Source organism: Boleophthalmus pectinirostris, unplaced genomic scaffold, assembly GCF_026225935.1.
Source record: "Boleophthalmus pectinirostris isolate CB_2022bp ecotype Guang Dong unplaced genomic scaffold, ASM2622593v1 HiC_scaffold_6, whole genome shotgun sequence".
In the NCBI taxonomy this organism is placed as follows: Eukaryota; Metazoa; Chordata; class Actinopteri; order Gobiiformes; family Gobiidae; genus Boleophthalmus; species Boleophthalmus pectinirostris.
In genome coordinates, this window is record NW_026571447.1 from 35,849,592 (window position 1) to 35,873,967 (window position 24,376).

The 24,376-nt window shown below is 44.5% G+C and overlaps 1 protein-coding gene across 1 annotated transcript; it reads right to left on the reverse strand.

Annotated features, from left to right (window-relative positions):
• Positions 1 to 1,161: 1,161 nt before the first annotated feature.
• Positions 1,162 to 22,746, reverse strand: LOC129411769 (RNA-binding protein 25-like; the record flags this gene model as incomplete). Its single annotated transcript, XM_055163626.1, has 2 exons — positions 1,162 to 2,131; positions 22,568 to 22,746. Coding segments are annotated over 2 exons (1,149 nt in total), but the record flags the coding sequence as incomplete, so codon positions are not given.
• Positions 22,747 to 24,376: the final 1,630 nt, after the last annotated feature.

Sequence of the window (24,376 nt, forward strand, 5' to 3'; positions counted from 1 at the left end):
TCCCTCCCCGAGTGTGTCCGTGTGAGTTTGGACGTGTGAAATCGCCGCTGAAGCTGTAAAACGGTCTTAAAAGTTCCGCAATGCATCTTTACTTTATGTTTCAATGTTCAAATGCAAAAGAGTCCGACGTAGGTAAAGTTTTTCTCTCAGTATTTCCAGTGTTTAACTTGCGCTGCCCTTCAGTTGAACTCCTTCAGACTCAGACTTCACTTGTGTTTGCGAGTGTGTGTGTGTGTGCGTTCGTGTGTGTGTGTGTGCGAGTGTGTGTGTGTGTGTGTGTGTGTGTTCGTGTGTGTGTGTGTGCGCGAGTGTGTGTATTTGAAATCATAGCCTGAAGCTGCTTAGCCCCATTGACATTAGACATGAGAGAAGTTTAGATGCACTTAAATGTGACCTTTCAATATGTCTCTCTCTCTCTCTTTCTGTTTCTCTTTCTTTTTTTTTCTTTTTTTCTCTCTCTCCTTTTCTCTCCACCTCCCATCTTCTTTTCTTGCCGCTCTTCTATTGGCTCTCCTCTCTTTTTTTCCTCCTGTTTCTCTATTCTCTCTCTCATTTTTGGCCTCTATCTTCCCTTTCTCTCCCTCTCTTTATTCTCTCTCTCTTCCTTCTGTTACCCGCTCTCTCTCTCTCTCCATCTTTCTGTTCTCTCTCGCTCTCACTCGTCTCCCCTTTCTCTCTCCCTCTCATCTTTTCTTTCTCTCTCTCCCTCCTCTCTTTCTCTCCCTCCAGCTATCGCTCTCTCCTCCGTGCTTTCTCTTCTCCCTCCTTCTCTCTCTCTCTCTCTGCCTCCAGCTCTCCCTCTCTCTCTCCATGCTCTGTCTCTTTCACCCTTCCTCCGTGCTCTCTCTCTACTCCCTCCTCTCACTCTCTTTACTCTTCCTCTTCTCCATCCTCTTTCTCTGTGCTTTCTCTTCTCTCTCCTCCTCTTCTTTCTCTGTGCTCTCTCTCTTCTCCCTCTTCTCCATCTCTTCTCTCTCCATGCTCTCTCCTTTCTCCCTTCCTTTCTCTCTCACTCTCAACTCTGTGCTCTCTATGTCTCACTCCTCTCTCTCTCCGTGCTCTCTCTTCTCCCTCCTCTTTCTCTCTCTTCTCTCTCTCTTCTCTTCTCTCTGTCTCTCTATCTCCTCTGCTCTCTTCTCTCCTTCACTCCTCTCTCTCTCTCTCTCTCTCTCTCTCTCTTCTCTTCTCTCTCTCATTCTCTCTCTCTCTCTCCTCTCTTGTCTCTCTCTCCTCTCTCTTCTCTCTCTCTCTCTCTCTCCTCTCTCTCTCTCTCTCTCTCTCTCCTCTCTCTCTCTCTCTCTCTCTCCCTCTCTCTCTCTCTCTCTCTCTCTCTCTCTCTCTCTCTCTTCCTCTCTCTCTCTCTCTCTCTCTCTCTCTCTCTCTCTCTCTCTCTCCCTCTCTCTCTCTCTCTCTCTCTCTCCTCTCTCTCTCTCTCTTCTTCTCCTCTCTCTCTCGTCTCTCTCCTCTCTCTCTCTCTCTCTCTCTCTCCTCTCTCTCTCTCTCTCTCTCTCTCTCTTCTCTCTCTCTCTCTCTCTCTCTCCTCTCTCTTCTCTCTCTCTCTCTCTCCCTCTCTCTCTCTCTCTCTCTCTCTCTCTCTCTCCTCTCTCTCTCTCTCTCTCTCTCTCTCTCTCTCTCTCTCTCTCTCTCTCTCTCTCTCTCTCTCTCTCCTCTCTCTCTCTCTCTCTCTCTCTCTCTCCCTCTCTCTCTCTCCTCTCTCTCTCTCTCTCTCTCTCTCTCTTCTCTCTCTCTCTCTCTCTTCTCTCTCTCTCTCTCTCTCTCTCTCTCTCTCTCTCTCTCTCTCCTCTCTCTCTCTCTCTCTCTCTCTCTCCTCTCTCTCTCTCTCTCTCTCTCTCTCTCTCCTCTCTCTCTCTCTCTCTCTCTCTCCTCTCTTCTCCTCTCTCTCTCTCTCTCTCTCTCTCTCTCTCTCTCTCTCTCTCTCTCTCTCTCTCTCTCTCTCTCTCTCTCTCTCTCTCTCTCTCTCTCTCTCTCTCTCTCTCTCTCTCTCTCTCTCTCTCTCTCTCTCTCTCTCTCTCTCTCTCTCTCTCTCTCTCTCTCTCTCTCTCTCTCTCTCTCTCTCTCTCTCTCTCTCTCCTCTCTCTCTCTCTCTCTCTCTCTCTCTCTCTCTCTCTCTCTCCCTCTCTCTCTCTCCTCTCTCTCTCTCTCTCTCTCTGCGTTCCGCGCGTCTGTCGTCGGCGTGTCGTCGAGGAGACTCTTGAGGAGCGTGGTGTCCGCCGGGCGCTCGGTCGATGGCAGATGCCCACAGCTAAATCAAATTACCTCTGGTCCGTTTGAGCCGAACCACACGACGCGGGGAAACATACAAAACACTGTTATTTACGGGGTCAGCGAACGCTTCACACGGCGGAGGGACACGTGCTCCGGGTCGTGATGCGTCTGCGGATGCCCGACCGTCCATTACTGCGTCAAATAGAGCCGGGAATCACAGGGTCCCTCACGATTCGATACGATACTCGATACACGGCTCACGATATTATCACGGTTTAGTGTTTTCCCGATGCACATTTGTTGATTTCAATTTTAACGCATTTTATACAAATATAATGTGATCAAAATAAAATAAATAAATAAAAAATCCTCCTCGTCCTGAATGTTAAAGACGCTGTGCCTGATTTTTACTTTGAAAAAAATGAAAAATAAAAGTATAATCCAAAGTAATTCCACTCTTAAGCCGTGTTCAATGTTCGTATGAATAAAGTTCTGTGGTGTGACTGGGTGTTTTGAGCGTTTTGAGCGGCGCAAATTTGTGAAACTGGCATTAATGTGCGAATTCCCAAGAAAGGGAGGGGCTCGGGAAATTTGCAAAAGTTGAAATTTTTGAACTTTCTACGAATATTTGTGTCACATCAACCGATCGGGGTCTGTGTTCTGATAGTGACGGATAAAGATGAGACAAACGTGAACTTTTATTCAACATGGACGAGACGCTCACTGTTGCCGTGGGAAACGAGTCGATGTTACAGTACAGAGAGCGGAAACTCAACAAAGCAGAACCTACACCTCTGTCCCCCTCTCCTTTATTCTGGTCCCGGTCTGGTCCTGGTCTCAGGCCCGATCTCAGTCCTGACCTAAGTCCTGGGCTCAGTCCCGCTCTGATCCCGGTCTCAGTCCTGGTCTCAGTCCACTCTGGCCCGGTCTCAGTCCCAGTCTCAGTCCCGCTCTGGTCCCAGTCTCAGTCCCAATCTGGTCCCAGTCTCAGTCCCGCTCTGGTCCCAGTCTCAGTCCCGCTCTGGTCCCAGTCTTAGTCCCGATGTGGTCCCAGTCTCAGTCCCGACCTGAGTCCCGGTCTCAGTCCCACTCTGGTCCCAGTCTCAGTCCCGCTCTGGTCCCAGTCTCAGTCCCGCTCTGGTCCCAGTCTTAGTCCCGCTCTGGTCCCAGGTCTCAGTCCCGCTCTCAGTCCCGTCTCTCAGTCCAGTCTCAGTCCCAGTCTCAGTCCAGTCTGGTCCAGTCTCAGTCCTGTCTCAGTCTCAGTCCAGGCCTCAGTCCCTCTCTGATCCCGGTCTCAGTCCAGGCCTCAGTCCCACTCTGATCCCGGACTCAGTCCCGCTCTAGTCCCAGTCTGGTCCTGGACTCAGTCCCGGTCTCAGTCCTGATCTCAGTCCCACTCTAGTCCCAGTCTCAGTCCTGGTCTCAGTCCCGACCTAAATCCCAGTCTCCATTTCTCGTTGCACCAGTTTAGGCATCAAAATGTCACATGTACGATGGTAAATAATCATTTTTTCCTATTATCCACGACACATAGAATTCAAACATCCCTTTGTCCTCCAACTCCAGAAACATTATCACACAAATCTGGGCCAAATAACTGCAAAAACAAACGTAACTTGATCATTTTACCCGTCCCTTTTTTTCTTTGAGTCGTCGGTCGAACAGTTTCCGTCTGTATTTGAGGAACAGTCTCACCTTCACTCTCTGATCCGAGAGCCGCGCCGCCACATTCACACCGGGCTATTTCTGTTCTGTTCCTCTAAACTTCAGAAAAACGCGGCGGTTTCAGTGCAGAATATCCTCTCGGACTTGGACCGGCAGTGGCCCCGAAGCAGAGAGAGGCTTAAAAAAGGTCAGGACCGGACGGAGACTGTGTGAAACCGAGTCAACAGAGCCAAAGAGAGACAGTTCAAAGAGACGTTTAGGAAAGATAAATTATACAAGATGAAGACTCGGTTGGTGCCGCTAAATATTTACTCGTCTTAATGTCGGAATATTTGTGAAAAGAAGATTACGGAGTGAAAGTGTTTGGGTTTTAAGACTTTGATCCAAATAGCGGTGAAGGAAATTTATACGACACGAAACCCAGAGGTGGGAACAGATTACTTCAACTCAAATCAGTCAAGTAAAAGTACAAAGGTCGTGGTCTAAAAAATAAGTCAAATAAGAGTAAAAAGTAGGAATTTAACGATATCCAAGTCTCTCGGTACGATATTTATTGCGATATTTTGTAAAGGTTGACTAAAAATGCCTAGAAAAAGTGCTTAGAATTGTTGTTTCTTCATGTAGTTCTGTGCTGAACTGGAGCAAAGGATCATGGTCTTTGTAGTTCGCTCTGTTTTTTTTTTTTTTTTTTTTTTACTTATTGCTGCACCAAAACGATTCATTGTCTCTCAAGTCCAAGATTAGTCCTGGTTTAGATCTGGTTTAGACCTGGTTTAGTCTTCTTGGTTCAGTCCTGGTTTAGACCTTGTTTAGACCTGGTGTAATCCTGGTTCAGTTCGTCCTGGTTTGAGTCTGGTTTAGTCCTGTTTTAGTCCTGCTTTAGTCCTGGTTTAGACCTAGTTTAGATCTGGTTTAGTCCTGGTTTAGACTTGGTTTAGTCCTGGTTTAGTCCTAGTATAGTCCTGTTTTAATCTTGGTTAAGTTCTGGTTTAGTCCTGGTTCAGTTCTGGTTCAGTCCTGGTCCAGTCCTGGTTTAGTCCTGGTTCAGTTCTGTTTTAGTCCTGGTTTAGTCCTGGTCCAGTCCTGGTTCAGTCCTGGTGTAGTCCTGATTCAGTCCTGGTTCAGTTCTGTTTTAGTCCTGGTTTAGACCTAGTTTAGACCTGGTTTAGACCTGGTTTAGACTTGGTTTAGTCCTCCTGATTCAATCCTGGTTTAGTCCTAGTATAGTCCTGTTTTAATCTTGGTTAAGTTCTGGTTTAGTCCTGGTTCAGTTCTGTTTTAGTCCTGGTTTAGTCCTGGTCCAATCCTGGTCCAGTCCTGGTTCAGTCCTGGTGTAGTCCTGGTTTAGTCATGGTTCAGTTCTGTTTTAGTCCTGGTTTAGTCCTGGTCCAGTCCTGGTTCAGTCCTGGTGTAGTCCTGGTTTAGTCATGGTTCAGTTCTGTTTTAGTCCTGCTTTAGACTTGGTTTAGACCTGGTTTAAACCTGGTTTAGACCTGGTGTAATCTTGACTCAGTCCTGATTCAGTCCAGGTTTAGTCCTGGTTTAGTTCTAGTTCAGTCCTGGTTTAGTCCTCTTGATTTAGTCCTGGTTTAGACCTGGTTCAGTCCTGGTTTAGACCTGGTTTAGACCTGGTTCAGTCCTGGATATATTCATGTATTTGCGTGGAGTAGATGATTCCAGTTAAAGGATACAACAGTAACATCCTGGACCTTGGAAAAATCCGTCTTTAAACCAAGTGCTTCTTCAATATTCCACTTTTTTAAACCACTAAAACATTTTCTACATCATGTTAATAATCTTCTGCACATTCCAGCTCCAGAAAAAAAAAACACACACTCACTGCCCTGATAACGACGAGCTCAGTCCCACTCTCTCTCCGGCTCCATTCTCCGCCCGTTCGGAGGCACCGGGTCAAGCGCTAATTTGAGCCGACGCAGCTCGTAATGTTCCCCGGCCTCGATTACGGGCAGGAAGGAGGGCGGCGTTTTAATAGAACATGTAACGGTTATTATGGACGAGGTGAGGGGGAGGAAACCGACCAAATAACACAATTAGGAGCAGCGCGTACACGAGTCCTGACGGTACAGGAGTCCTGACGGTACAGGAGTCCTGACGGTCCTGACGTACACGAGTCCTGACGGACGGTACACGAGTCCTGACGGTACAGAGACGGTCAGTCTGACGGTACACGGTGGAACGGTCCTGACGGTACAGGAGTCCTGACGGTGCACCCTGACGGTACACGGACCCTGACGGTACAGGATCCTGACGGTGCACGGGTCCTGACGGTACAGACCCTGACGGTACAGGATCCTGACGGTACACGGGTCCTGGACGGTACAGGAGTCCTGACGTACGGACCCTGACGGTACACGATGAATACACGGGACCCTGACGGTACACGGACCCTGACGTACAGGAGTCCTGACGTAACGGTCCTGACGGTACACGGGTCCTGACGGTACGGACAGTAACGAGTCCTGACGGTACACGGACCCTGACGGTACACGAGTCCTGACGTACACGGACCCTGACGGTACACGGACCCTGACGGTACAGTCCTGACGGTACACGGTCCTGACGGTACACGGGGTCCTGACGGTACAGGACCCTGAAGGACGGTACCGAGTCTGACGGTACAGGACGGTACACTGACGGTACTGATGAGGTACACGACCCTGACGGGTACAGGAGTCCTGACGGTACACGAGTCCTGACGTACACGGACCCTGACGGTACAGGAGTCCGAGTCCTGACGGTACTGACGGTACAGTCCTGACGGTACACGGTCCTGACGGTACAGGAGTCCTGACGGTACACGGACCCTGACGGTACACAGTCCTGACGGTACAGGAGTCCTGACGGTACACGGGTCCTGACGGTACCTACGGTACAGTCCACGGTGCGACTGACGGTACACAGGAGTCCTGACTACCGGTACACGAGTCCTGACGGTACGAGTCCTGACGTACACGAGTCCTGACGGTACAGGACTTAGTCCTGACGGTACACGAGTCCTGACGGTACAGGAGTCCTGACGGTACAGGAGTCCTGACGGTACACGGGTCCTGACGGTACACTGACGGTCGAGTCCTGACGGTACACGGGTCCTGACGGTACGGATCCTGACGGTACACGTCCTGACGGTACACGGGTCCTGACGGACGGTCCTACACGGAGTCCTGACGGTACACAGTCCTGACGGTACCAGGTCCTGACGGTACCCTGACGGTACACGAGTCCTGACGGTACTGACGGTACACGGGTCCTGACGGTACACGACCCTGACGGTACACGAGTCCTGACGGTACCGGTCCTGACGGTACAGGACTCCTGACGGTACACGGAGTCCTGACGGTACAGGAGTCCTGACGGTTCACGGGTCTGACGTTACAGGACTCCTGACGGTACACGGACCCTGACGGTACTGACGGACGGTCCTGACGGTACACGGGTCCTGACGGTACACGGGTCCTGACGGTACAGGAGTCCTGACGGTACACGGTCCTGACGGTACAGACCCTGACGGTACACGGACCCTGACGGTACACGGGCCCTGACGGTACACGGACCCTGACGGTACACGGACCCTGACGGTACACGGAGTCCTGACGGTACACGAGTCCTGACGGTACACGGGTCCTGACGGTACAGGAGTCCTGACGGTACACGGACCCTGACGGTACAGGAGTCCTGACGGTACACGGACCCTGACGGTACACGGACCCTGACGGTACAGGAGTTTCTGACGGTACACGGACCCTGACGGTACACGAGTCCTGACGGTACACGGGTCCTGACGGTACAGGAGTCCTGACGGTACACGAGTCCTGACGGTACTGACGGTACACCCTGACGGTACACGGGTCCTGACGGTACTGACGGACCCTGACGGTACAGGAGTCCTGACGGTACACGAGTCCTGACGGTACACGGAGTCCTGACGGTACAGGAGTCCTGACGGTACACGGGTCCTGACGGTACACGGGTCCTGACGGTACACGAGTCCTGACGGTACACGAGTCCTGACGGTACACGGGTCCTGACGGTACACGAGTCCTGACGGTACACGGTCCTGACGGTACACGAGTCCTGACGGTACACGAGTCCTGACGGTACACGAGTCCTTTTACGACCGCGAACACGTCATCGCTCAAATCTGAACACGAGATTCAAAACACTGATGCTGGAACGGAGACTTGATCCAAGATTAGTCCTGGTTTAGTCTTGGTTTAGACCTGGTTTGGTCCTGGTTTAGTCCCGGTTTAGTTCTCTTGGTTCAGTCCTTGTTTAGACCTGGTTTAGACCTGGTTTAGACCTGGTTTAGACCTGGTTCAGTCCTGGTTTAGACCTGGTTCAGTCCTGGTTTAGACCTGGTTTAGACTTGGTTTAGTTCTGGTTTAGTCCTAGTTTAGTCCTGGTTTAGTCCTGGTTTAGACCTGGTTTAGACCTGGTTTAGACCTGGTTTAGACCTGGTTTAGGACTTATGCAACATTTTCAGTCACATTTTTGTTGCGTTTTGACTGAATTAGAGGAAATAGTTTAGTTTTAGTCTGTGAAATTTACTTTTAATCGTGTCATAAAGGTGATGTGCTGCATTTTCTACTGCTGTCATTTCAATAAAACAAGTACTTTCTTTTATTTTTTCTTTATCTTTTTCTCTCATAGAATAAATTTTAACATTTTCTCAGGGTTTATGTGAGTTCAATCTGCTCTAAAGTTAATTCAACTTTAACAATTTTTGGAAAAGTTAATTAAGCAACACCCTGACCCTGTCCCCTCGAAAACAAGACTTATATTAATGTTTTGAGCGTAAATGAATAACACTTTTTGAGGTTATCCTGATTTAGCTCAACAACACAGAGAGGAGATTTATTTTTACACTTAATTTAATCTTAAATTAAGTAAAATAATGTACAAAACCGGTTCAAATTGATCTTTTCTCACGGAAGTTTGAAATGAAGGGTGGGAGGAACCAAATTAACGCTAAGGAAAGTTGAATTAACGTCAATCGTATCGAAACCCGTATTTAACTTTCAAATAGTAAAAAAAACAACTCTGAAATATTTCACTCTCCAGTTTTTGTTGTGTATGTGAACATTTGCACAGACAGTGGCTCCTTCTTTTCTCCATCACTCGAGGAAAAACTAAATCGAAAACTCAACTCTGCCCACGCTGGTCCGTCTTTCTCACAATCAGGGAATAATTTAGCTCCATTAAATGCTGCTTTATAAATATATATGTTATAATTAGGCGACGGTAGCTCAGTTTGCTCGCTCTTTTTGCTACTTATTTAGGATGTATTATTACCATTTATATTTTTACTCTTTATTATTATATTATATTGTGATGTGTGAGCGACTGTGTCCAAATAATTTCACTTGTGGATCAATAAAGTTTGTCTAAGGCTGCGTTCAGACTGCAGCCTGAAGTGACCCAAATCCTATTTTTTGGCCCCTATGTTCCTGTATCTGATCTTTTAATGACAGTCTGAACGACACAGACCCGATTTTTTCGAATGTGACCCAGGACACTTGGATATGTGCTCCTGAAACTGATACATATCTGATCTTTTGACATGTGACTTCAGTGTGAACGGACAAAGTGCATTCATCCACCTACACGTTATCAACAAGACACAAACGTCACTATTCTGCGCTGAAGTAGGTGAAAATTGTTAATGAACTCTGTGTCACTGAAGTGAAGCACATCACCACTCACCACTCTTGGCTCCGTCTCCACATCCACACGTTCATTTCAACGGACGTCGCTGCCGCTGTCCCACAAAACACCACGACCAAAAACCTCGTCCTTCTCCTTCTCAATCTCCTCCTTAAAACAAGTAAGTTGTTCATGTTCTGGCTCCGGTACGAGAGGAACTTTAAAATCTCCAGGTGCTCGATGCTCACGTCCATGTTTGTACAACTTCTGTAAACACAGAGACGCTCGCTGCGGTTGACGTCGTCGTGTCTCCAGTGTCACATGTGGGACACTTTTGGGCCGTTTAATGTTCACACTGGAGTCACATACAAGTCACATTTAATTGGAAATTAATGATTTCACCAAAAAAATCTGAACTGAGCGTTAAGCCCTGCAGTCTGAACGTAGCCTAAGTTGCACCGGAGTATAAGTCGCAGGAAACACCCAAACCATGATAAAAAATGCAACTTATAGTCTGAAAAATACGGTAACGAGTTTCAGGTGACGTCATTGTTATTAAAAGCCCGCGTTGCATGCTGGGAAATATTTTGGTCGGAGGCACGAAACAGGATAGCGTCAAACACAGTGCGTAACCTCACGTATTTATCCCCGATAATGGTAAATTCCTGCTGCATTATCAGATGCACAAATAGAAGCACGGAAGAAGGAAAATGTCTTTTTCGTATTCTGAGTGAAAAGAACCACTAACGGTGAATTAAACGGCTTTCAAACATTCGCAGAGCAAACGTAGAAGATCCTAACAAACCGTGGACTCCAACAAGTTCAACAACACATCGAGACTCTTGGAGGTTTTCATCTTTTCTGCTGTGAATGGCCCAGGAGTTTCCACCAAGTCATTGTGGATATCGCCCAAGTGAATATTTGTCCAGGTAGTTGGCGATTCTGACCAGAAATTTGGTTTGGTTCCACCTTTTGTCGGGGTTGAAAAGGGTGATTTGGCTCCGTCGATGCTTATGACCAATTTCTGGTCAAATGGTCTTGGGTCCTCTGCCGTTAGAGTGGATAAATAACCGGGATCAATACCCTTTACGTGCTTTCTCGCTCCGTGCGTCATGTTGAATTAGTGTTTCTTGCCGCCGACCAAAATAATTCCCAGCATGCAACGCGCGCTTTTGTCAACAATGAAACTCGCCTATAGTCTGAAAAATACGGTAACTAGTTTCTATATTTGTTTTAGCTTTGTTTAGTATCTGATTTTTCATACTTTTGACAAGCAGAGCCCACTTACCAGAGGATAATCGGTTCAAATTTAACCCTATTTCTTACTTCCAACGATTCATTGGAACTGAAAGTGGGTGGTCATTGTTTAGTACCATGAGATTCGATATTACTCTACAGAACATCGTTTAGGGGAGGAGCCACTTTCACCCCCACTTCCTTTCTTCGCCCTCGCTCCTCTTCTGCCTTTAATCTCCGTGTTGAATCGAGCGCTCGGCGGTGAAAAGCCCGTATCATGTGATCTCAGCGCGGCGACAGAGCAGCGCCGGGATGAAGAGGAAATTGGGGGGGAAAAAAGGGTTTATGTCGCGGCGTTTTGTTCTGAGAATTCTCCGACGCTTTTCTCCAAAGCCCCCTTCCTCTTTGCCTCCTGCAGCGTCTCCAACTCACGGAAACGCGCGCAGAAAAAAAAAAAAAAAAAAAAAAACAGCGTTCGGGGAATAGAGACGGGTGAAGAAGAAAGAGAGAAAGCGAGAGAGAGAGGCGCAGTTTAGTGACTTTAAACATGAAAGAGCACAACCAGAACAAGACACAGAGCCTTCAACATGTCTGGAAATCTGAAGATGATGTTAATATTTGATGATTGACAAGTGAATGTAGCTGTAATTTTTTTCTACAACCACAAACCGATTCATAATATTATTTTTTTTCCTTGTATTTGAGCGTTTTTTCCCTTCAACACTGACTCCTTTAGATCTAATCCATGCAGCAACGTGGATTTAGTCTTGCCCCCAGTACAGATATATATTGTATAAGCAGCTCTGGAGGTCAAAATATGTATGTATACGCTTCTAGTTGTAATAATAAATCATCTGGAAGTGTGTGGTTAGCATGCTAGTTGCACCAAACTCCATAACGGACGGGAAAATCAACTAATTGCGTTGAATAATTAGGATGTTCGAGATGCACGAGGGGAGTGAGGAGGAACTTTGGACCTTCAGACCTTCTCCAGACAGAGATTTTGAGATGGGTCCTCGGGTGCTGCGCGTTTGGGTGCCCACTGCCCACTGGGTCAAATGCAGACGACAAAGTAAACAATAGAGTGTAGATGTATGAAGCAAAATCGACTTTTCAGGGATTTTGACCATGTTATAGTTGTTTCTCTAGTGTCATAGTACTTTGAGACCGGGCTTGGTCTCGAGACCGGCTTCGAGACTGTTTTTTTGCAGTCTTGGTCTCGTCTCAGACTCGACCGCGTTTGCCCTCGGTCTTGTCTCGGTCTTGAAGGCGCATGGACTCGGTCTTGTCCTGGTTTAGACCTGGTTTAGACCTGGTTCAATCCTGGTTTAGACCTGGTTCAGTCCTGGTTACCTCCGCCAAGGAGGTTATGTTTTTGCCGGCGTTTGTTTGTTTGTTTGTTTTTGTTTGTCTGTTAGCAACATAACTCAAAAAGTTATGGACCGATTTTGATGAAATTTTCAGGATTTATTGGAAATGTGAAAAGGAAGAACTGATTTCATTTTGGGGTTGATCCGGAAGAAATCCTGGATTCTGGATCACTTTGAATTTTTAGTTAACATTGTGGTAAATGGGGCCAAAAATTTTGTTTCTCAATATCTCGGTTAATTATTGACCAAACCCCATGAAATTTGACTCAGGGATGGACAATGGGATCCTCTTTCATATTCCAAATTGAAAGATACGAGACAAATATTTATGGAAAACACAATTAATATGAGGGGGACTGTAGTCCTTGGTGGAGGTCTGCGCTCTCTGAGTGCTTTTCTAGTTTAGAACTGGTTTAGACCTGGTTCAGTCCTGGTTTAGACCTGGTTCAGTTCTGTCCTGGTTTAGACCTGGTTCAGTCCCGTTTAGTCCTGGTTTAGACCTGGTTTAGACCTGGTTCAGTCCTGTTTCAGTCCTGGTTTAGACCTGGTTTAGACCTGGTTCAGTCCTGTTTCAGTCCTGGTTTAGACCTGGTTTAGACCTGGTTCAGTCCTGGTTTAGACCTGGTTCAGTCCTGGTTCAGTCCTGGTTCAGTCCTGGTTCAGTCCTGGTTCAGTCCTGGTTTAGACCTGGTTCAGTCCTGGTTCAGTCCGGATGCGGTGCAAAAGTCGTGGAAACCGGAAACGTCCATTATCCATTTTTTCCATTCTTCATTTAACCACAAAATCGAAAACTGAAAAAACGAATCATTATCTGTTTTTTCATGTTGGTTTTGGAAACAAATAAAGAAGAAAACAGTTGCTTTTTCATTTTCTTACTTTTCATTTTATTTTGAAAACTACGACCTGCTAAATTTAACATCCTTTTTACTAAACGATTTTGTTTTAACAGAAAGATAAAAAAATTGAACACGTCTCCGTCTGACCGTCTTTTGAAAACTTTGTGGATATTTACACCAACAAACATCTGTCTTCACCTCTGCCTAAGGCTCGGAGTTTCTGGTTTAAGATTTCCAATTATCTAATCAAAACCCAAAACCTTACTTTAGTCCTGTAGCCCGATACGTCCTGCTCAAAAACCCATTACGTTAAAAGGGAAACGCAATCTATGGTAGAACACCGCTCCATCTGACCGGCGCTTAAGGGCTTTAGATGTTTCCATAAAACTCCACCTGCTCCTGTCTCCTATGGCGCATTTTACCTCATAGAACTCGATCTCCGCTGTTGATTTTCCCATTATAACTTAACGGCATCTTAAATTCCCTTACATTTCTAAATATAATCCCCCGTTTCACCGTTTTGCTTTGCACCGTGAGAACTATAAACAGTGTCGGGAGTAACATGTCATAAAAGGAACAAATTACTGTAATGTGTTGTTTTTTTGCCGTAAAGCAGTAATGTAACGGACAGTGTCGGGAGTAACGCATTATAAAAGTAATGTATTACAGTAACGCATTGATTTTTGCTGTAACGCAGTAATGTAAGGGATTACAGGGGAAAAAAATTTAATACTTTACTCGGTATAAATGTGAGTAACGTGCGTTACAATGTTTTTTTAACCTGGATTGAAGTGGTGGGTTTTTCTTCATACAAATTTGCTAAAATCACCGTGAAATCGGCAGCGGTGAAACGCCGGAGACGCGGCCGGACAGACCTTCAGTTAACCACAGGCGAAAGGACCGACCCAGAACTCTACGCTGTTTAGACCTGGTTTAGACCTGGGTCAGTTCTGGTTAGGCCTGGGTAAGTTCTGGTTTAGACCTGGTTTACAGTCGTCCCTCGCTCTAACACGGTTCACTTTTCGCGGTCTTGCTGATTTTTTATTTTTTTGTGCAATTTTGCATGCTTTTGTTTTTAAAGTGTATGAACACGTATTGTGTTCCTCCCGCTGCGTCCTGATTGGCTGAGGGACTCCTGTCTCCTGTACAGTACAGATGTGTTCAGCTGCCAAATTTAAATAAATGTTCGATCATTAGCAGTGTGAGTCTGAAGTGTTGTATGTCTGCAAGTTTTCTCTCCGACAAAATCCACAACGTCGACGAAACGTTCTGCACCGACAAAGTCTCCTGCGCTCACACCCAAAAGACAGAGGACGATGCAAACCATCGCACAAAAAGTTGGACTTCTGGACACGTTGAAGGAAGGTAGAAGTTACGCGCTGTAGCAGAGTTTTGCACCGGGTCTTGTATCCGCAAATAGTTGCTGAAATCAGGACCGTGAGCCCGAGCAGCAGGGTGACAGCCGCTCTTACCTCCGTGAGGTGCGGAGCCGCTACTTTCTCCTGCGTCACCTTCCAGCCCGTCCTGACAATGAGTCCTGTTTTAGTCCTAGTTCAGTTCTGGTTTAGTCCTCCTCTTCAGTCCTGGAATCAGTCTGAGGTTAGTCCTGTTATAGTCCTGTTATAGTCCTGGTTCAGCTCTGGTTTAGTCCTGGTTTAGACCTCGGTTTAGCTCTGGTTCAGACCTGGTTTAGACCTGGTTTAGACCTGGTTTAGTCCTGGTTTACTCCCCAGTTTAGTCCTGGTGTAGACCTGGTTTAATTTTGGTTGAGTCCTAGTTGAGTCCTGGTTCAGTTCTCGGTTCAGTCATCCTGGTTCAGCTCTGGTTTAGACCTGGTTTAGTCCTGGTTTAGTCCTGGCTTAGTCCTAATTGAGTCCTGGTTCAGCTCTGGTTTAGTCCTGGTTCAGTCCTTGGTTTAGTCCTGGTTTAGTCCTGGCTTAGTCCTAGTTGAATCCTGGTTCAGCTCTGGTTTAGTCCTGGTTCAGTCCTTGGTTGAGTCTTGGTTGAGTCCTGGTTTAGTCCTGGTTTAGTCCTGTTTTAGTCCTGGTTTAGTCCTGGTTCAGTCCTTGGTTGAGTCCTGGTTGAGTCCTGGTTTAGTCTGGTTTAGTCCTGTTTAGTCCTCCTGGTTTAGTCCTAGTTTAGTCCTGGTTTAGTCCTGGTTAGTCCTGGTTTAGTCCTGGTTTAGTCCTGGTTTAGTCCTGGTTCAGTCCTTGGTTAGTCCTGGTTTAGTCCTGGTTTAGTCCTGGTTTCAGTCCTTGGTTGAGTCCTGGTTCAACCTGGTTTAGTCCTGGTTCAGACCTGGTTTAGTCCTGGTTTAGTCCTGGTTCAGACCTGGTTTAGTCCTGGTTCAGACCTGGTTTAGTCCTGGTTCAGACCTGGTTCAGACCTGGTTTAGTCCTGTTTAGTCCTGTTTTAGTCCTGGTTTAGTCCTGGTTCAGACCTGTTTTAGTCCTGGTTTAGTCCTGGTTCAGTCCTTGGTTGAGTCCTGTTTTAGTCCTGGTTTAGTCCAGGTTTAGTCCTGTTTTAGTCCTGGTTTAGTCCTGTTTTAGTCCTGGTTTAGTCCTGGTTCAGACCCGGCGCGTTTACAAACCCAGAACTATAAACAGACATTGTGGATTTGCTGTGGAACTCGCTCGGGGGCTTGTAGTTTTTCACGGCGTTGGCTGGGGTCGTTCGGTGTCCGTATGTCGCGGCTCGGGGCGTCGCGGCTGTCGCGCGGAAACGGCCTGATTAGCATAGCCGCGCTAGCTCCGGGATGTTAGCATAGCGCTCGGTTAAAGCTAATGAAGAATAATGCGACGGCGGAAACGCGAGGACGAGCGCGACATCTGCTCCACCTGAACGCAACACAAACAACCCCCCGTCCCAGCGCTTAACACGACCAGTAAACCACAGACCTGCAGGGTTCAGGGCTGGTTTTGGGTTTTTTTGGGGTTTTTTTACAACGGAGAAAAATAAAAATGGAGTTGGAGCCAAAATACATTTAGTGCTTCACCCCGAGTAGAGATAAAAGCCGAGAGAGACGGATGGTTATATAGTTCTTTTTTAGACCTGGTTTAGACCTGGTTTAGACCTGGTTCAATCCTCGTTCAGTCCTGGTTCAGTTCTGGTATAGTCCTGGTTTAGTCCTGGTTTAGCTCTGGTTTAGACCTGGTTTAGTCCTGGTTTAGTCCTGGTTTAGTCCTGGTTTAGCTCTGGTTTAGACCTATTTTAGACCTGGTTTAGTCCTGGTTTAGTCCTAGTTTAGTCCTGGTTTAGTCCTGGTTTAGCTCTGGTTTAGTCCTGGTTTAGCTCTGGTTTAGACCTGGTTTAGTCCTGGTTCAGTCCTGGTTTAGTCCTGGTTTAGACCTGGTTTAGTCCTGGTTTAAACCTGGTTTAGTCCTAGTTCACTTCGGGTTCAGGTCTGGTTTAGACCTGGTTTAGTCCTGGTTTAGTCCTGGTTCAGTCCTAGTTTGGTCCTGGTTCAATTTTGTTATAGTCCTGGTTTAGACCTGGTTTGGTCCACATTCAGTCCTTGTTCAGTTCTTGTTCAGTCCTGGTTTAGTCCTGGTTTAGCTCTGGTTTAGTCCTGGTTCAGTCCTGGTTTAGTCCTGGTTTAGCTCTGGTTTAGTCCTGGTTCAGTCCTGGTTTAATCCTGGTTTAGACCTATTTTAGACCTGGTTTATTCCTGGTTTAGCTCTGGGTTAGTCCTGGTTTAGACCTATTTTAGACCTGGTTTAGTCCTGGTTTAGTCTTGGTTCAGTCCTAATTTTGTCCTTATTTAGTCCTGGGTTGGTCCTGGATCAGCTCTGGTTCAATTCTGGTTTAGTCCTGGTTTAGTCCTGGTTTGGTCCACATTCAGTCCTTGTTCAGTTCTTTTTCAGCTCTGGTTCAGTCCTGGTTTAGTCCTGGTTTAGTCCTGGTTCAGTTCTGGTTAGTCCTGGTTCAGTCCTGTTTAGTCCTGGTTCAGTCCTGGTTCAGTCCTGGTTTAGTCCTGGTTCAGTCCTGGTTCAGTCCTGGTTTAGTCCTGGTTTAGTCCTGGTTCAGTCCTGGTTCAGTCCTGGTTTAGTCCTGGTTAGTCCTGGTTTAGTCCTGGTTTAGTCCTCTCAAACCGGGGTGGTTTTGGGGTTTTTGGTTTTCCTGTTTCCTTTTTACAACAGAGGAAAAAACGGGAGTCGGAGCCAAAATACATTTCATGCTTCACCCCGGATCGAGATTGGAGCCGAGGGAGACGGGATTGTTCCAGCCGACCCAGGACTAATTAAAAATTAAACCGCGCTAAATTAGGCAAATGAGGTGCGCGGAATTGAATGTAACGCGTATTAATAGATCAATCAGGGCAGGGGCTGACGTGGACTTTATGGGGTCACGGTCTTGAAGATCCACAGACGAGTGACGGGGTTTGGATCAAGGTGCGAAGAAATGACGGGTTTGAAAATATCTAATTATATTTTTCGAATCTTATTTCGATTGATGATTCTGATCGATGTTCTAATGTCGTTTCCTTTGTTCTTGTTTTGTTTCATTCACACAAGTTTAACTCACAAAATCCGGAATATTTAGGCTCTTTTTAGTTCTTCTCTCAAACAGAAAACATGCGTCAAACTGTAAACTCAACAAATTCGAACGTTATTTTGTGCCTTTAGACATTAATTGTTTTATAAAGTAAATAAACTCAGGGATTGTACTTAAAAATAAAAGTAAAAGGCTTAGGAAATGTGCAATCAAAAGTGCACATAGGTTTAGAGAATGTGCAATCAAACTTTAATAGGTTTGGACAATGTGCAATCAAAACTGCACATAAGTTTAGATAATGTGCAATGAAAACAGTACAAAGGTACAGGGAATGTGCAATCAAAACTGCACTTAGGTTTATAGAATGTGCAATCAAAACTGTGCAAAGGTACAGGGAATGTGCAATCAAAACTGCACTTAGGTCAAAGGAATGTGCAATCAAAACTGCACATAGGTTTATAGAATGTGCAATCAAAACTGTGCAAAGGTACAGGAAATGTGCAATCAAAACTACACTTAGGTCAAAGGAATGTGCAATCAAAACTGTGCAAAGGTACAGGGAATGTGCAATCAAAACTGCACTTAGGTCAAAGGAATGTGCAATCAAAACTGTGCAAAGGTACAGGGAATGTGCAATCAAAACTGCACTTAGGTCAAAGGAATGTGCAATCAAAACTGCACATAGGTTTATAGAATGTGCAATCAAAACTGTGCAAAGGTACAGGAAATGTGCAATCAAAACTGCACGTAGGTTTATAGAATATGCAATCAAAACAGCGCATTAATCAAAGGAATGTGCAATCAAAACTGCACATAGGTTTATAGAATGTGCAATCAAAACTGCACGTAGGTTTAGGGAATGTGCAATCAAAACAGCGCATTAATCAAAGGAATGTGCAATTAAAAATGCACATAGGTTTATAGAATGTGCAATAAAAAATGCACATAGGCTTAACACCTATTCACGTACTTTGACCTGTGGACCTTTGGTGATTTGTAATAATTGCGGAGGACATATGTGATCTTAATCCTGTATAAATGTGCCATGTCTGTAATTTGTAAAGTAAAAATTCTGCCACAATTTACCTACTATATTTCGCCAAACACAGACGTCGGATTTTAATACTAGCCTTGCGCAAATCTGCATCTCAGTGATCGTTGCTGTAGTTGCACGTATTTTCTATCTCTTTCTTTTCTTTCCCCATTCTTTTCTCTTTCAATCTGTGTCAATATCAGTAAAATAGAGTCATTTACGAACTTTGCTTATCTGAAAGTAACACAGTAGAGGCGGGAATTTTCAACTTACCAGATGCCCCCAGGTTGTATATATCTCATGTGAATAGGGCTTTAGAAAATGTGCAATCAAAACTGCACATAGATTTAGGGAATGGGCAATTATTAATAGAATAAAACTGTGTGAAGGGCTTGTTTGTAAAGAGTGATGTAAAGGTCCTGTTGGTGTGTCAGTCATTGGCCTCTTTTTTATTTCTCTTCTGTGGTGGATGTTTGTGCGGGTTTATGTGACTGTTTTGTTTTGTCTTTGTGTTAAATCCCGTGTCCCAAGAGACAATCAAGGATTATTTTACTAATGTGGTCATACATAAAGAGCTCCACTACATTTTTAAGCATTAATGTAATAAAATGAAGGTGTATTTTGTATATTTTTCCCGTCATTATAACTAGCTCTGGGCCTTGTGTACAGTGCGGTTGCTAGGTAACTGTTCTGGACTGACCTTGTGTGATTCTTCATTTCAAATCAGGAAGTAGAATTATAAACCACAACACTGACAAACTCCACAAAAATATGTGATTTCCTTTAGAGAAATACGAGTGAACTGCGTGATTTTTCTGGTGGTTGTTCTGTCACCTGTCGTCTCCATGGGGATGTTGCTTTGTCTGGAATGTTCCACACTGTGACACTGACCTTCAACGTCTTTATCTGTCTTTATGTTTTCAGTTACACGTGTGTTTCTCTCAAAGATAATTTATGAAAACATGTTTTCTTACTGTTGGGCGAAGCTGCATCTCCACAGATTTGACCTGTAACTTGGCTTGTGTCCATGGGGATAGAGAAGTTTAATGCTATAATGTGGAACATTCTAGACCAGGGATGGGTAAACTACGGCCCGGGGACCACATGCGGCCCTTTAATCTTTGTAATCCGGTCCGCCAAACTTAAAGAACAATAGTATTAATAATTTTGAGTGTTTTAAAAGTCATTTCAGTAAATAGTAAATACTGTGAGACTTTAAACACACATATTTTGTTGTGATGCTTTGTAATGATTTTCAATTATGGGATATTTCAATAAGATGAGATACATTTTCTACATATCCCGTCTTTTTTTTACTTTTTTCTTATGAGGTGGATTAGCAAAAAACTCCATCCATCTGCTCCTGGTGTTGCTCTTCTGGGTCAGTCCGTTTGAAATCTCTCCCATGATCCATCTCAGATTTGGCTGAAAAAAAAAAACAAATTTTTTTTTTAAATGACCAAATAAAAGATTCTTAAATTTTAGCTCTTTTCTTTGAGTCGTTCCTGAGTTGTGGCCCATTGAAATTTTGGGACCATGTTCACTTTTTCTGAAGCCTTAATTTATAATCATTTTTGAGAGACCAGAACTTCATATTAGGAAGATGAAAAATCATATTATTGTAAATTCTTCATAGATTCTGAATCTGTTGTCAAATATTGTGTATGTTTATTAAAGGGAGCGTTGTGGGCCCCCAAAATCTCGTTTGTTGCCACTAAATTTTTATTTTTTTTTATTTTTGAGGTCCAAGATCTACTTACTCCAAGCAGATATTTACAAACTGACTGTTGAACCTGAATATTTGAGAGAATGACCATTTCTGACAACAGGTTCACACTTTGCTGAGTTTTCATGTGGACGGTGTAGAGTCTCAAATATGTTCACAGACCAAATGTGATCTTTTTGGCCCCTTCTTTGGACCCTCGGTTCCCCATGTGGCACAATTAAATGTTGAAAAAAAAAAATTTACAGCGAAACTTTAGCATATTGTAATTAGTTTAAAGAAATAAAAACATCCACCATTTTTGGTGGAGCTTAGACTTTTCCACCTGCTAGAAAGATTAAATTACCTTTAATAGACTTAAACACTATTTGCTTATTATAAGCGAAGACGATTTTTCATCTTCCTCGCTCTATTTTTATGAAGTTATGGTCTCTCAAACCTGCTTTTACATTAAGGCTTCAGAAAACGTGAGCATAACTCAGGAACGACTGAAGGGAATGAGCTAAAATTTGAGATTCTTTCATTTGGTGATTTTAGAATTTTTTTATGCAATTTTTTCAGCCAAATCTGAGATGGCTCATGGGGGAGGGCGGCTGATTTCATACGGACTGACTCTTCTGTCAAACTGTAGAACCTTTGTGGCCCAAGATTCAAAAAGTTTGCCCAACCCTGATCTCAGTGTTGGGAAGGTGACTTTTAAAATGTAATCCCCTACAGATTACAGATTACATACACCAAAATGTAGTTTGTAACGTAATCCATTAAATTACTTAAAGTGAGTAATGTAATCTGAATACTTTGGATTACTTGATATTGTCGTTCTTTTTAAAACTGCATGAATGAACCAACCACATCCTGAAAATTCTTGTTGTTCTCTTCAAATTGTCTGTTGAGCCCAAGTCTCCATGAACAGACTTTTGTTTTACTGTAGAGAAGAAAAGACGAGGATTTTAACATAATATGTTTTGTTTTATCTGCATAAAGAAAATAAAAAGTCCAGTCTTTACTTAAACATATAAAAAAATATTATTGATAGAGAAATTATTTTTATATGAGACACTGCTGCATTAAATTATGTCCAACCTACTGTCATATTGTTTAAACCTGGTTTAGTCCTGGTTTAGTTCTGGTTTTAGTCCTGGTTTTAGTCCTGGGTTTTGTCCTGATTTTAGTCCTGGTTTTAGTCCTGGTTTAGTCCTGATTTTAGTCCTGATTTTAGTCCTGGTTTTAGTCCTGATTTTAGTCCTGGTTTAGTCCTGATTTTAGTCCTGGTTTTAGTCCTGGGTTTAGACCTGGTTTTAGTCCTGGTTTTAGTCCTGGTTTAGTCCTGGTTTTAGTCCTGGTTTTAGTCCTGATTTTAGTCCTGGTTTAGTCCTGGTTTTAGTCCTGTTTTTAGTCCTGGTTTAGTCCTGGTTTTAGTCCTGGGTTTAGTCCTGGTTTTAGTCCTGATTTTAGTCCTGGGTTTAGTCCTGGTTTAGTCCTGTTTTAGTCCTGGTTTTAGTCCTGGTTTTAGTCCTGGTTTAGTCCTGGTTTTAGTCCTGGTTTTAGTCCTGGTTTTAGTCCTGGTTTTAGTCCTGATTTTAGTCCTGGTTTAGTCCTGGTTTTAGTCCTGTTTAGTCCTGGTTTAGTCCTGGTTTAGTCCTGGTTTAGTCCTGGTTTTAGTCCTGTTTTTAGTCCTGGTTTAGTCCTGGTTTTAGTCCTGATTTTAGTCCTGGTTTTTTAGTCCTGGTTTAGTCCTGGTTTTAGTCCTGGTTTTAGTCCTGATTTTAGTCCTGGTTTAGTCCTGGTTTTAGTCCTGGTTTTCAGTCCTGGTTTTAGTCCTGGTTTAGTCCTGGTTTAGACCTGGTTTAGACCTGGTTTAGACCTAGTTTTAGTCCTAGTTTCAGTCCTGCGTTTCGACCTGGTTTAGTCCTGGTTTTAGTCCTGGTTTTAGTCCTGGTTTAGTCCAAAATGTGAAAAATACGGCCCTGTAATCCAATTCCCACTCACTGAAACGGTAACTGTAACCGAATACAGTTACTCATAATTTGTACTCTGATTACTTAACGCTGGTACATGTAATCTGTTACTCCCCGACGCTGCCTGATCGAGACAAAGTGACGCAGTCCGTTTATATTTACACTTTACGGTTTTATCCCGTTTGTGTGAAAACCCAAAGCAACAGAAGTCGGTGTGTTTCTCTGGTGTTGAGGCCTTTTCACTTCCTCCTCTCCTCTGCTCCTTTTAACTCTGCGCCTGTGGAAAGACCAAATGTCCCATCATGCACTGCACTGGACTCAGAAGTGGGCTACGCTCCGGGGTCCTTCTCCCAATATTTATGCACTCCTCCTCCTCCTCCTCCTCCTCCTCCTCCTCCTCCTCCTCCTCCTCCTCTTCTTCCTCCTCCTCCTCCTCCTCCTCCTCCTCCTCTTCTTCCTCCTCCTCCTCCTCCTCCTCCTCCTCCTCTTCCTCCTCCTCCTCCTCCTCCTCCTCCTCCTCCTCTTCCTCCTCCTCTTCTTCCTCCTCTTCCTCTTTCTCTTTCTCGCTCCGCAAACACACACAGTCCTTACTACAGGAGTAAACCAGGACTAAAACAAGACTAAACCAGGACTAAACCAGGACTAAAACAGGACTAAAATGGGACTGAACCAGGACTAAACCAGGACTAAAACAGGACTAAAATGGGACTGAAACGGGACTAAAACGGGACTGAACCAGGACTGAACCAGGACTGAACCAGGACTAGAACCAGGACTAAAACAGGACTAAAACGGGACTGAAACCAGGACTGAACCAGGACTAAAACAGGACTAAAACAGGACTAAAACGGGACTAAAACGGGACTGAACCAGGACTAAACCAGGACTAAAACAAGACTAAAACCAGGACTGAACCAGGACTAAAACAGGACTAAAACGGGACTGAACCAGGACTGAACCAGGACTAAAACAGGACTAAAACAGGACTAAAACGGGACTGAACCAGGACTAAAACAGGACTAGAACAAGACTAAACCAGGACTAAACCAGGACTAAAACAGGACTAAACCGGGACTGAACCAGGACTGAACCAGGACTAAACCAGGACTAGAACCAGGACTAAAAAAAGACTAAACCAGGACTAAAACAGGACTGAACCAGAACTAAACCATGACAAAACCAGGAGGATTAAACCAGGACTGAACCAGGAATAAACCAGGACTAAATCACAACTGTTCCAGGACTGATCCCAGGACTAAACCAGGACTAAAACAGGACTAAAACAGGACTAAACGAGGACTAAAACAGGACTAAAACGGGACTGAACCAGGACTAAACCAGGACTAAACCAGGACTAGAACCAGGACTAAAACAAGACTAAACCAGGACTAAAACACAGCTGATCCCAGGACTGAACCAGGACTAATCCAGGACTGAACCAGGACTAAAACAGGACTGAACCAGGACTGAACCAGGACTGAACCAGGACTATACCAGGACTAAACCAGGACCGATCCCATGATTGATCCCAGGACTCAACCAGGACTGATCCAGGACTAAACCAGGACTGATCCAGCTGCTGTCTGTCTGAGCTACTGCCGCCCGTTTCTAAACAGCACATTTCTAAATAAAGTTTTCTACACATGGAAACAAAATAAAATATGATGTAATGAAAACGATAACGATAAAATCAAATATTAAATCCAAACTGTTCAGTCGTCTAAAAGCACTTGGGGTCAAACCGGGTCTGACTGGTTCATGTTAGAATCTGGACGTCTTATTAATGCAAAGAAAATATGTCAGTACCAACCACGAAACCTTGTTAACATTTTACATCTAGAGGAAAAATGATATTTGTTAAAAGATAAACGACTGTTATTTAAAAAAGTGTGGCAAACTTTTATTGATTTTTTTTTTTTAGAATCTGTAACTATGTGAGAAACATCTTCAGATTCACTTCAGATCTGTGTACCTCCGCAGGCTGTTGTTTATTTTTATTTTAACTATTTTAACGCTTTTGATCCTGTACAATTTGAGTTGTACTTTGTTTTTGGCTCGATAAAAATGTTATGACTAAATAGTTTGGCAAGACACTTCTGCCAAATTTGCGGATGTAATGTGTGTGTCTTTGTGTTTGTGTGATTGTTGGTTGTTGTTAGTGTTGGGAGTAACGT